The following is a 13,086-nucleotide window of genomic DNA, read 5'->3' as shown; positions in this document are numbered from 1 at the left end:
AGTTATGTGAATGTTTTCTCAAAACATCAATATATTTTTACCATAGACGTAATACCCTTCCTGTCGCAATTCTGATTGAAATAGCTGAAAGTGTCACTAAGTACAATAAGCTTTGAGCGTGAATCGCTTATTAACAAACAAATAAGGAATAGCATAAGAATTTCTACTCTGGAAGAAATGTGCATTTTTCTATGTACAGATAAATATGTATACATATTAGGAAACTTAATTATATTATACCTAATGTTGTTTTTTTTTTTTTTTTTTTTTTTTTGCTGTTAGAGGTGAAATAAGTTAAAAATTCAGGTTCGAAAAGATTAACATCGATGTTTTGCATTTCATGCTTTTTCGATGTTTGACATTTTAAGAAAAAAAAATGCATCGAACAAAAATAAAAACTGATTATTAATAATTATGATGATAGTAAGGGCATATTTCTTACAAGGTCCATTTCGTTTTATAGTTTTCTACTGAATGTAAATCGAAATTCTTAGGATTGGAAAGAAATATTATTGTTTTATATAGCATGCAGATGAAATGAATAGCAATACCACTTATTCCGCACCTTTCGGACAGAAGTGTACATATGTTTGAAATCTTAATAATGTATTATTATTATTATTATTTTATTTTATTTTTTTCATTTGCATTATTTAGTTTGAAGATAAAGGTGTCTTGCCTAGTTGTTTTTATCAATATTTTGAATTAATATCTGAATATTTGTATTACTTAATTTGAAATTTAAACTTTAAAGAAAGTATTTATCATTTATATTAGTATTTGAAAATGTTCTATTTTAGTTACGTACATATTAAGTTCTTTTTCTTAATCATCTGAAATCAGAATTATATGCATAATAATACCAATAAATTTTTAGCAGTTAAAATTACTTTTTGTCTGTCTTTAGTTTAAAGTCTTAGTTATAAATTAATGAATAAATTAGCCATCTTTGGGAGCGGGTGCTAAAAATTCTTTTCCACCGAACTTAAGAAAAATTAAATACATAATATTAGTTGCACACCGAGGGGTGAATTTGAGGGTCAACAATACAGAGCTTTTCATCTTAGCGTACATGGCCAATACCAGTGCGGTAGTTTTTTTTTCTTTGCATGTGAGGCCTGTTAGACCCCCCCCCCCCCCAAAAAAAAAGTAATTTATGTCTGCTACAGTGCATAAAATTATTTATGTATTATATTGTTAGTGTACTACTGGTACATATTTCACGTCTGTATAAGTGTTTGCATAACTTTTAAATATATTTTGCGTTTTAACTAAAATATATGAAATTTATCCTTATAAAATGGTTGCAATGTTATTATACTTAGCTACTGTTATTAATACGTTTTTTCTTTAAAGCACGTGACATTTGTATTTAATTTGAATGTGCTTCGGTAGAGCTACCCCTTTGCTTGATATTCTTCAGCATACCTGCTTTGAATAATTTATTTTTTGTCAAATTTTAAAAGTAAAAACAAGAGTCTTTGATAAGGTATAAAAATCTAACATAGCTTTCATATCTAATTCTTTTTCAATCTGATATAACAATAAAATTGTCATTCTATCTTCTATTGTCAAATTTTGCACATTTCATGGGAGAATAGAATTATAATTTGGATAAAAACGATTAATTGTTATGGAAGTTATGTAGTTCAATGTGTGAATGTAAAAAAAAAAAAAGAAAAGAAATGAAATTTTTGAAAAATACAAGAACGGTAACATTTCAGGTTTTTTTACACGTTACATTTTGACCGTCAACTAGAGAAACGTACATTCTGCAAAAGAATTAAGCAGCAGCATATAAAAATTTATTCTAGTGATTGCAGTTTTGAATGTCGAAATAAAGATATAAATATTATTTCAAATAAATAATTACTAAATAGTTGTTCTTTACAATGAGAAAATATTTAGCTAAAATGTGAGAAAATATTTAGCTAAAATATAAATAAAAATATTTAGCTAAATGAGAAAATATTTAGCTAAAATTTTATGTTATCAGCAGAATTAGTGAAAGATAATCTTCTTTTAATTGATACCATCATTTAAATACTATCCATACTTCCTGGTACTTAATTCAGCTTTAGACCTCTGTTTTAACGTTCATAACTTTTAGTTTTTCTCTCAAAATTGAAACAGCAATCTTTTTATTTTTTATACACTAAATTCAAAATTGATTTAGCTTCCTCGCGCACGGAAAATCGCGTATTTAACACTGGAAAAAATTAGACTTCTTCCTCGCTTACGCTCAAGCACGTTAACGGAATATCCGGAAGTAAAGAATACCAATTGTACATGTTGCGCCACCTAGTGACCAAGTTTGTCCCAAGCATGCCCCATGGGCGGTAATTTACTGAATATATCAAAAAAGGTTACACCAAAAAGACGGGTGAGGGGGAGAATTTTTTCAATACAGTTAGGTCACTTGTTCATGCGCATAGGTAGTGTAGATTTCAATAAGTATGGTAGATATGAAAATCAGTAAGTAGTGTAGAGCTGAAGCAGTGTCTTATTAACATTAATATTTAAAAACTGAATTTTGTGCTATCTTAAAACTTCTGCTTTCAACTTTTTAAATGTACACTTTATAATTTTTTTAATTAACAATTTAAACATTTATTAGCATGCACCATGTAGAATGACCACATTTACAAATTACTAACTGATATCAATAAGAAATTTAGCTTATAAAAAAAGTTAGGAAAGAAAAAAACGTCTTATAACTTTTGAGAGCTACTATGTGTGTGTGTGTTTACTGGTTGTTCTCTCTTTTCTCAATCTAAATGTACTTTCTTCAAACTTCATATTTACTCTCATATGCTTTACTTATTTAGAAAGCACTAGAGGGAGGCTAGCAAAACAAAATGCATTGAAAATTAATGCATTGTGAATTTATTAATGGTAGAGATTTTTTTTAATGACAAATAAAAAGGTACCAAATATCATTGGTGCCCCCCCCCCTCCTCCAATAAAAAAGCAAGAGCCCCCCTCCTAAAAAGTAAAAAATACTCTTCAAAACTCCCCCCCCCCCATAAAAATTTCTATGGTGCAGTCTGTGCCATGCCTCCCCCCCCCTCCCCCAGGTCGGTACCCCTGCAAATACAGTAAAGATTATAATTTTGTGAAGATTTTGTTATGGAATTGAAAATTAATTTCTTTTTCTGAAAGGCTATGATGTCTACAATTTAATATTCTTTATTATTCATTTTTAGTTAATTCATAATTTTACTCAACTATTAATTTATTTAATTGCCTTTTTTATTTCATTGAAAAAAAAATATAAAATTAGATAATCCTTTATTTTTGAAACTTGTTTATCCCTCTACTGCCCACCATGACTCTGAGGTCAAATCAAATTTCATCATTATGTTTCCCGTAGGAGGGTTGTTCCTTTGTTGACCATTGTAACTTGAGTGGTGCCAATAGGGCTGCTTTACATTTTGGTTGTTGGTACTAGCGCAGGTTAATATTTGAAACACAGAATCACAAAATCTATTTCGCAAATGTAAAATATTTTAAAACAAAAATCCACCTTTATTATGTGTTAAATACATTGTTTTTAAAGTTCTGTGCAGATAAATTTTTTTTTCTGGAAAAAAATAATTTGGGAAGTAGAGGGTTTTGTTGATTTTCCATTAGAAGTAATTGATTCGATCATTATATTAATAGTTTTTGAATCAAATGATTTCATTTGTGTCACAGAAACAGCAATTGCATTTTATGTCTTGTTTATCACCTTGTACATCAAAATAGAGTGAATGCTTTACTCGCTTCTCATCTTTTCTTTTATATTTTCTTTATTTTAGAGGACTGGCTTACTTTTTCATTGAAGTGGAATGTGCCTCCAAAGATCTGCATTCTGGTGTTTTGGGTGGTGCTGTGTAAGTTTATGCTGTTTGCTACAATTTTCCTTGCTCCGATATTGTCCTTGAAATTCTTATCAAAAATTCACTTATTTACAAATGTCGGCAATTAATAAAATGAAAAACATTGAACTGAGAGGTCAGGTGGCGTACTGTAGCTCATGTGCTAAATGAACTGTCAAAGACCCTCAAATCTCAAAAACTTGTTTTTAATATGATCTTTTTTTCTTTCTTTCTCTTGCCTTTAAAATTTGTTTTACATAATTAATAAAGTACAATGAAACCTATGTTAGTGGATAACTTTTAGTGCAGTAGTTTAGTGATCAGCTTAGACAGATGGTAAACATTTAGAAGTTGATATCCTGGGTGGTTATAGTTCAACTTGCCCTTTTGTCTGCATTTGGTGGAAGCATGTCGCTCTAATCGGGGAATGTGTGCTTAAAAGGGAAGTAAACTGAATTAAAGTGTGCTTTCTCTGCTTGATGTCATGTTTCATATTCAGCATGATTTTTATTAATGAAACTTACTTTTCATTTGAATTTGAAGCAAAGGTTATTTCATTTAAAAAGTACTTTTCTCACATTGTTTAATATTTCACTTTTGGATTCAAGGGTTTTATACAGGACGGTAAAGACCACAGTATTTACTATGGTTTTTGCCATAGCGTCTAAAACCTTATGAACCCTGCTTCTGGCCGGGGGGGGGGGGGGGAGAAGGGTACACCTGTTGGCCCCAGCCCGAGTGGAAGGGGGCCCAATATTTTCACAACTAGGCATGAAATATTGGGGTAAACAATATTGAAGGGGGACCCAGAAAAATCATTTGTGACGGGTCCCAAGAGGCTTCAGGGGTTACGTAGAATTGATGAGTTACATTTGACTTGAATGTAAAACTGTTTATTACTGCTTTCTGATTTCTCTGATGTATTTTAAGGTATTTATTCTGTTTTGTTTTTCTTGTTCTAGCCATGAAGCAATGGCAGACGTCATTGCTTTGATGAATTCTTTAACAGATGCAAGAGGAAATATTTTAGTTCCTGGAGTTATGGATGATGTTGCACCTGTCACACCAGAGGAAGAAAAATTGTATGAAAATATTGATTGTGACATGGTACAGTATATTTCTTGATTCTTATTCATTCCTTTTTCTTATCTTTTAAATTTGTAACTCCTGTTTAAAACTTTTAGAATCATATTCTTGGGTACATTCCCAAGAAAATTAAGCAATTTAAATTTTACCAGTCCATTCAAACTAAAATTAAATTTCTTGTTTTTTGAGTAATAACAAAGAATTCAGTCACCTGCTTTTGTAACACTAACCCCAGTTTACTGCCACCAGCAGATGCTTTGTAGGCTTTGCTCATCAACCTCTGGAATAAATTATTTTCTCCATTTTTTTCCATGATGTTGTTGTTCATCTTGTTGATTTGCTAGATTTTGTCTGCGTTTAAATCAATACTCACCATCTTGCTTGTTCTTGTTGTCTGCCGTTTTATCGATTTTACCAATAATGGCGGCAATTGGGGCTTATAAGTGGGGGGGGGGGGGGGCAAAAAAAGACAACTGAAAGCCATGGGACTTTTAGTGGCAGTAAAAATTGGAAAAGAAAAAGAAGACAAAATTTTGTTAGGTCTGGTTTTAAGAACATTGAAGCAGATAAGTAAAAATTGATGCAAGTCCACCAACTTAACTCACATTTTTCTTAAGGTTTTGATGAATTTTTTACACAATAACTTTCTTTGATGAAGCACTTAAGACATGAATTAGACTTACATTATTTAACCCAAAGTATTTTGAGGTGTCATATACATTTGGTAAATTTTATTGAACACTAGTGGTACCCCGCACGACTTTGCCCGTAATAGGAAAATTAAAAGGTCTTTTGGTTGGCCTGATATTTACAAATAGTGTATGTATGGTGAATTTTCTCGCCAATTGGCTTGTAACCATGTTACGGTTCCACGTTATGATACTTTTGTACCTCGCCAATTGGCTTGTGCCCATGTTACAGTTCCATGTTATAATAATTTCGTAATTTACTCGTCCATCTTATGATAATTTTGTTCTTAAAATTGGAATAGAAAATGAACCACATTGAATTTTCAAAAAATCGCTTCAAGGTGCACACCCCCATGCTACAAACTTTGTGCCAAATATCATGAAAATTGGCCGAACGGTCTGGGTGCTATGCACGTCACAGAGATCCTGACAGACTGTTGACTTTCAGCTTTATTATTAGTAAAGAAGTATGGCTTGTTTAAGTAAAGATCCGGCAAAAAGTGTGTCAACTCTCTTTTTTGCCACATATTAAAAGTTGGGTGCTTGAATTGAGTTTAACCTTGGACTTTTGTAGACTTTAATGTCATTAACGCAGAAGAAAGGAACTTCTAACATTTAAATATTTTTTGTATTTAGAATATTAAAGAATTGTTATTATATATGAGAAGGTAATAAAGTAAAGCAGAAAGTGGTATTGTTAGATATTAATAAATGTTAATGTAAAATCAGAAAATACATTTTAATTTATTCAAATTCTACATTGTTGCACAAATATCAATGCTGCTTTTTCCAATAAATAAAATTATGTTAATTTTTCTCTTTTTTCAGTATTGTACTTTTTAACAATCATTATTTCCCTTCTGTATACTGTTGTGAGTTTAAATGTACTAGCAAACAAAACAAAAGTTAGCATAAGGCTTTAATTTTAATGTTCTTGGAGCAATTTCATAAAAAGCTAGAAAGTTTTTAAAATGTTTAAACTTACTCGTAAATTCAAACTATCCTACAAAGAAATATATTCCCGTTTTAAATGTCTTAAAACCGGCAAGTGAGTGAAAACACCCTAAGTTTCTAAACACCCAACAGATTGATCACGTGTTTTGCCCATTGGCGAACGTGACATCAGGCCTCAAGAGTTGTGGATCTTTTTGCTGATAGCATTGCAGAAATTAAATTTTAAAAAATAGCAACAGTTACAAGATAAACTGAGTTGAGTTGCTGTGAGATGCAACATATGCAAATTTTGACAATGTCACGTCATTGCGTAGGGAATAACTGAGACTGCTTAAATAGCAAGCTGATCAATCAATCGATCTGTTATCGTTTAGTTCCGTGGCTGCAGTTGTCAGTTTTGTTTGGAAGTGAGCATGTGAGCTTGGATTGGTTTGTCCACGCAGAGGATGTGGAAGTTTTTCTTGAGAAATGTGAAAATAAAAATACGTTTGTCTGCTAAAAGTGCAGGAAGTGTTCTAAAACAGTACCCTATGTTTGGAAGGCATTTTTTTTTCAGTAATTTAGGTTTAAAGAGTTGATGTTTTGAGAATTAGGCCTAACATGGCCGGAAGGTCCGATACGGCTCATATCAGGTTTCAAAGCCGGTCGCACGGTACGGGATTCAGTGTGGAGTGAAGCATCCTCTCATAGACATTGTCCTCTACTAGGGTGAAGTGTCCTGTCATAGACTGTGTGTCCTCTACTACTGAATTGTTTCCTGTTTTGCTTTGAAGCCAGGTAAATAATTTCCTGTGCTGCATACGGTGAGGAGTTCTCTACTGTGGCATGGGTGGGCCTGGAATGGAGTGACCATTGACATGGTATGGTCTCAAGTGGATGTTTTTTCAACTCAGCTGTACATCTTATACAAATACAAAAGTGACGACCAGCAACAGGCTCTGGGCCCAGCTAGACTGGTCCTAGTCAATTTACAATCCCCACTGAAGATGTAATGTTGATCAATGTAAACAACATCTACAGGCTTCTTATTGTCCAAAGCCATGGTAACTTTGTCATAGAAATGTAATAAATTAGTTGCACAAGATTTACTTTTCCTGAAACTCTACTGAAAACTAGTCAATAGATTATTAGTCTCTAAAAAATTTACTATCTTAATTTTTATCAATGTTTCAAAAATTTTGCAAACCACCGAAGTTAGACTCACAGGTCTATAATTTCCTGCACTCCCTTTAGACCCTTTCTTGAAGAGCGGTGTAATGTTAGCCAGCTTCCAGTCCTCTGGCACTGTCCCCGAGTTATAAGACGCATTGAAAATATTTGCAATCACATCTGCTAATTTCTCTGCACATTCAACTAAAATTTTTGGATAAATATTATCTGGTCCCGGAGCCTTAGTCTCTTTGATTTTTTTTTAAATGAAGTAAAAGTAGAATCTTACAAGTAGATGTAGCCTTCGTGTTTTGTGTGCCAAGTATTTGTGTGTGGACTCCCAGTGGTATGAACTTTTCAATAGTTTTTCCTGGACGGTACCAACAATGTGGCATTGTGTTTAGGGTGGGTTTATTAAGGATGTTTTAGAACTGATATTTAGAGAAAACAAATGTGTGATATTTCTTGGTGATGTTTGTTGGGGGGAAATATTGTTTAATTTGTTTATAGGGATTTGATTTATAAATGTTGAATGTTTGTTTTTCCTATTTACACTAGTTTTGAATAAATTGTTATTTAAATTTAAATTGAGTTTTCTTTTTTCATTTCTCCTGGATCGACCATTCTACATTAGTTGGTCTCTCAGCTAACACACGCCAACGTATTTTTTTTTTAAATAGTTGGAAAATCAAACATAATGTTCCATATTGCCAATTGGCATCTACCTGCTCATATATATTTTTTCAAAGATTAACTTTTTGTATATATGCACAAAATTTATACATTTGTATGAATTTAATTTTATTTTCTTTTAGAGTTTTAAGAAATGTTTTTTAAATACTTAAATAGGAAGAGTTCCGTTGCGATATAGGATGTAACAAGTTGGTTCGTCCAGACAAGAAGAAAACCCTTATGAGAAGATGGCGTTTTCCTTCTCTCTCATTACATGGTTTGTATTAAATACATTTTTTCCTTAGTTGTATAAAATTTCTTTTATTCACATTATGACGGAAAATAAACTGAAGTGTTACAATGCTCTTACAATTTAAGCACTCTTGTGGTAAGTTAAATATTTTAACAAATATTGACAATTGTGTTAGGTAAGAAATGACCTTGCATATTAAAATTTTGACTCTTAATAAGAAAGTTAACATTTCAAAATCACTTTTCTTTGTACCAAAACTACAATAAACCTAAATTTCAGAAAAACTCAAAAATTCATTTACTTTACTTGTAGAATATTCTTATGTTTTACTAGGTAACACTTATGCTTATTTTCTTGGTATAATTTTCAATCAATTCTGAACTAAGCCCATTCTAAAGTAATTTAACACAATAAAATCATATGAACTTTTTAATAATTAGACATAATTTAAGTATCTATTCCTTTGATTTCAAAGACCTTTTTATAATTCAACTTAAAATGTCTTTCTTTGGATGTGGGAATGAAAGGTGACTACTTATAGAATTGTTCAGGATTTTGATGAGTTATCACAGAAAGTTGATAATCCAAATGCATTTGCTGTTTAACATTAGAACTGGTTATTTTTGAAGGCTATATTAGCTTTCTTTTTCATTTTAATGATTTTTTGCTGATCTTATGTGAACATTCATTGTTTACTCCAAACTTTAAATCGCCTTAATATATTTTGTACTTGCTTTTCAGCATGAATAAAAATAAAGATATTCGTTACAAAATAAGTTTTGATATGGAAGTACTGTTGGGAAATGTTAAATTTGAAATTCAACTTAAAATTGCAGTAAATTCTGTGCACCTCTTGTGAATACATTATAAAATGCAAAAGCTTATCTGGACCAAGTAGATTTTCTTGGCATGCTAAAAGTCATACCAGTTCATGTTCGGCAAAATCCTCTTGAAGCGCATTTTTAAATATCAGCAAAACACGGGTAATGATAATTTATATTTGTATTGCAAACAGAATTTTTCAAGATTTATTTCATCATATTGTTAAAGTGCACATTAAACTTGAAACATGTTGAGGGGGTGATCTAATCTTTGAAGAGTGTTTTGAGATATGATCGAAATAGTTAACAAGAATGTATTTGAATCACAAATGGTATTATTAAAATTTTATTTCACTGTTGTGTGAAAGGGTGCATTAAACTTAAAACACCTTGGTAGGATCTCGCATAAAATTTAACTGCAACTTCCTTTTCTGTATTTATGTAAAAAACTTTCATTATTTTATAAAAAAATATTCCAATGTTTTAACTGGTGTTTGTGTTTTTTATATGAGAAATTTGAAAATGAGAAAAAATAGATATTCAATGAGCATCCATTTATGATATATTTGTTTTACTATTGCTATTAAAATGTATCATATTGTAAGAGGTCTGAACTGGAGCATTTTGAGAAAATTTTAATGAAATATTCTTTGTTAAAAACTGAAAGATGAAATATTATTAGACCCGATCTTATTGGTATGAAATTACTCATATATTCATCTCAAACCCGATTTTTAACAAAAGATAGTATCACTTGGGCTCAGGTGGTCTCGCTTTTCGTCAAAGACAACTAAACTCCAACTTGAATTAAAAGCTTTCAGGCACCAGCAAAAACAAGCCTGAACTCATCTCTTCTGGGGACCGGTTCTCTTTGATATTTCTAAATTCATGAAAATTAGCACCAAGATTTTAGCCAAATAGGTTGAATGAATACCAAATATTGGCATTAGTTATTCAACAAGATTTTCCCTGTTTTAGAAAGGAAATGCAGGTTTTATTATGACAACAAAAAAGCAGCACAGAACATGAGCCCCCTATTGACTGTTGAAATTTCTTTTTCTTTGGTGCTCATTATCCATACATCAACTGGTAGAGTCACATCATGAATGAAGAGCAGTTTTCCTGATAACTCTGTAAAAAGGATCTAATCTGCCTAAAAAATGTTTTTTTTTTTAATAGTTCTTAAAGCTTTTAGGTATTGGATTTTGTTATTACAACAATTTAAATTTTTGGAAATTTTGTATTCAATGAAACCAATATAATGCTTGGGTTTATCAATAGATCTATTTCAAACAAATCTAAGAAGGTACTTCTACCTTTATAAAAGAGTTTAGTAAAACCTCATTTGGAGTATGATGTTCAGTTTTGGCCTCCTTATTTTAGGAAAGATATTTATGTATTGGAAAGGGTTCAAAGGAGAGCGACTTGACTAGTAAGGGGACATTTAGATTATGATACAAAACTTAAAAGGCTTAAATATGTATAGCCTGAAGCAATATTGGGTCACAGGGGGTATGATTTAGTTGTTTAAATTTATTAAAATGAAAGAAGTTAACAGGTTAAATTTTTTCCTGGAAAGCAGGACGAGGGGATTGTTTTAAGCTATTCAAATCTCTGGCTAACCTGGAAATTAGGAAAAATTATTACTAAGATTTTCCTTTCTGTGCTATTGGAAATAGATATCAATTTTCGAATTCATTTCAGTTACACAAATTTCCACGTCTAGATCAGGATGCTTATTAGACTATAAAATAGAACTTCCTAAGTAATACTACGAAATTGATGGATCTTGCAAAGGTATCCTCATTTTATTATATAAAGCCCACAGTTAATATCAAACTATTCTGTCATGTTAAGCACATAAATAGCATACAGCTGAGTTCAAAATGAGAGCTTGCTGTTTAATGTTAACTTTCCATATGGCATTTTTCAAATTTTCTCTTTTCAATATTTCCCTTCCACAAATGGCCAGAAAACATTGTTTTGGCAATTTCTGTTTAAAAAAAAAAAAAAAAAAACATCTGGTAACAATAGCTCAGTTTTATTTAAAAGTGCAGATAAAACTTGTGCTTAACGCAGTGTTTTCTGTCACCTATGACAAATAGATACTGAGATGAAGCTTGCCAAGATGACTGAAAAAAATGGCATAAAAGAGGCAAGAGTTTGTGAGAATAAAGGAAAAAATCTTCTCAAATACTTTTACAAGTATAAAATGAAAAAAATAACCATTTAATTCCCTGCAGCCACAAAATGCTAGACTTAAGCATGAAAAGAGAGATTGTGATTTTTTTTCTGAAAGAAAATGTTGATGCAAAAATGTTTACTTAAATTTGATTTTATAAGATAACTAAAGTACTATGAGTCATGAAAACACTTTCGTTTCTTGCATTGGCTATGTGTTTTCAAGCGTTTTAGCAAGGTCTTTATGCTAAGCATGTGATATTGTGTATACGTGCAGGTATTCAAGGTGCATTTTATGGAGAAGGTTCCAAGACCGTCATCCCTGGTAAAGTGATTGGTAAATTTTCTATACGTCTTGTCCCCAATCAAGATCCATCTCAAATTGAAAAAGCAGTGGTCAAACATTTAGAAAAACTTCATGCTTCTAGAGGATCGCCCAACAAACTAAAGTAAGATATATTACAATGTTATTTAGATGAACAACTTATTAATGTATTTTTGAGTTATGTTTGCATATAAATCTTAGTTTTCAAAAATATTAAAATTCATGTTTGAACATTTTGAGAAATACAGGGTGTCTGAAAAGTCCTTTACACATCTTTAAAATACATATTCATACAACAATTTGTTGTTTTTCTATGCGGTTTGCTCCATAAGACTTCAGTTTCAAGAATTTTTTATAACATGGTAAAAAGGAAAAGTGTAATTATAAGTAATCGCTGTATGATCATAGTAAGAAAAACAAATGTCATATGCAAGGTGTTTAATCTTTTTATTAAACAGAAAGCAATACAGTAAAACCTGTCTACAACGATACTGTTGGGACCTAAAAAAGTATTGTTATAGACAGTTTGATTATTCATGCTGACATTTTACTGGGACCAAGGAAAATATCGTAATAGACAGGCATATTGTTGTAGACAGTATCGTTATACACAGGTTTCACTGTACCTTTCACTCCCAGAGTTCAGTGTGTGCACGGTATGTTGCTCTAACCACATTTGAACAGTACTCAAGTTTGTCCCATGTCCTCAAACCATACACATGTTGAACTCTGGTAATGAAAGGTATTGCTTTCTGTTTAATGAAAAGATTAAACACCTTGCACATGACGTTTGTTTTTCTTACTGTGACGAAACAGCAATTATTTAAAATTACTTTTCTTTTTGAGCAATCACGATTGCTTGTTGTTCTCACTTGACCGTCCTTGATGTTACGGTTCCTTTCACAGCTTAAACCAGGGGCCTCTGCAGCACCACCGCCCGCCGTCCTCCAGGCGTGGCTGTCCCCCGATCCTGAGCTATCCGCTTCTCTTGGTCGGAGGCGTCCATGTCCTACACACACGCACGCTCACACACATACAAACACACAACTTCACACACTCCTACACACACACACTCATGCCTGGACACAAACACACA

General features: G+C 31.9%; 1 protein-coding gene across 1 annotated transcript in view; it reads left to right on the top strand.

Moving 5' to 3' along the window:
- LOC129222670 (cytosolic non-specific dipeptidase-like) overlaps positions 1–13,086 on the top strand; it is a 36,714-nt gene that overhangs the window by 19,772 nt on the left and 3,856 nt on the right. Inside the window, exons 6-9 of the mRNA XM_054857201.1 lie at positions 3,801–3,875; positions 4,823–4,967; positions 8,588–8,687; positions 11,943–12,114. Coding sequence (XP_054713176.1) covers positions 3,801–3,875; positions 4,823–4,967; positions 8,588–8,687; positions 11,943–12,114 — 492 coding nt within the window. The remainder of the gene's footprint in view (positions 1–3,800; positions 3,876–4,822; positions 4,968–8,587; positions 8,688–11,942; positions 12,115–13,086) is intronic.

Source organism: Uloborus diversus, chromosome 5, assembly GCF_026930045.1.
Source record: "Uloborus diversus isolate 005 chromosome 5, Udiv.v.3.1, whole genome shotgun sequence".
NCBI classification, from domain to species: Eukaryota; Metazoa; Arthropoda; class Arachnida; order Araneae; family Uloboridae; genus Uloborus; species Uloborus diversus.
Note: the sequence above shows the minus strand (reverse complement) of the source record. Positions and strands in the feature narration are given on the sequence as shown.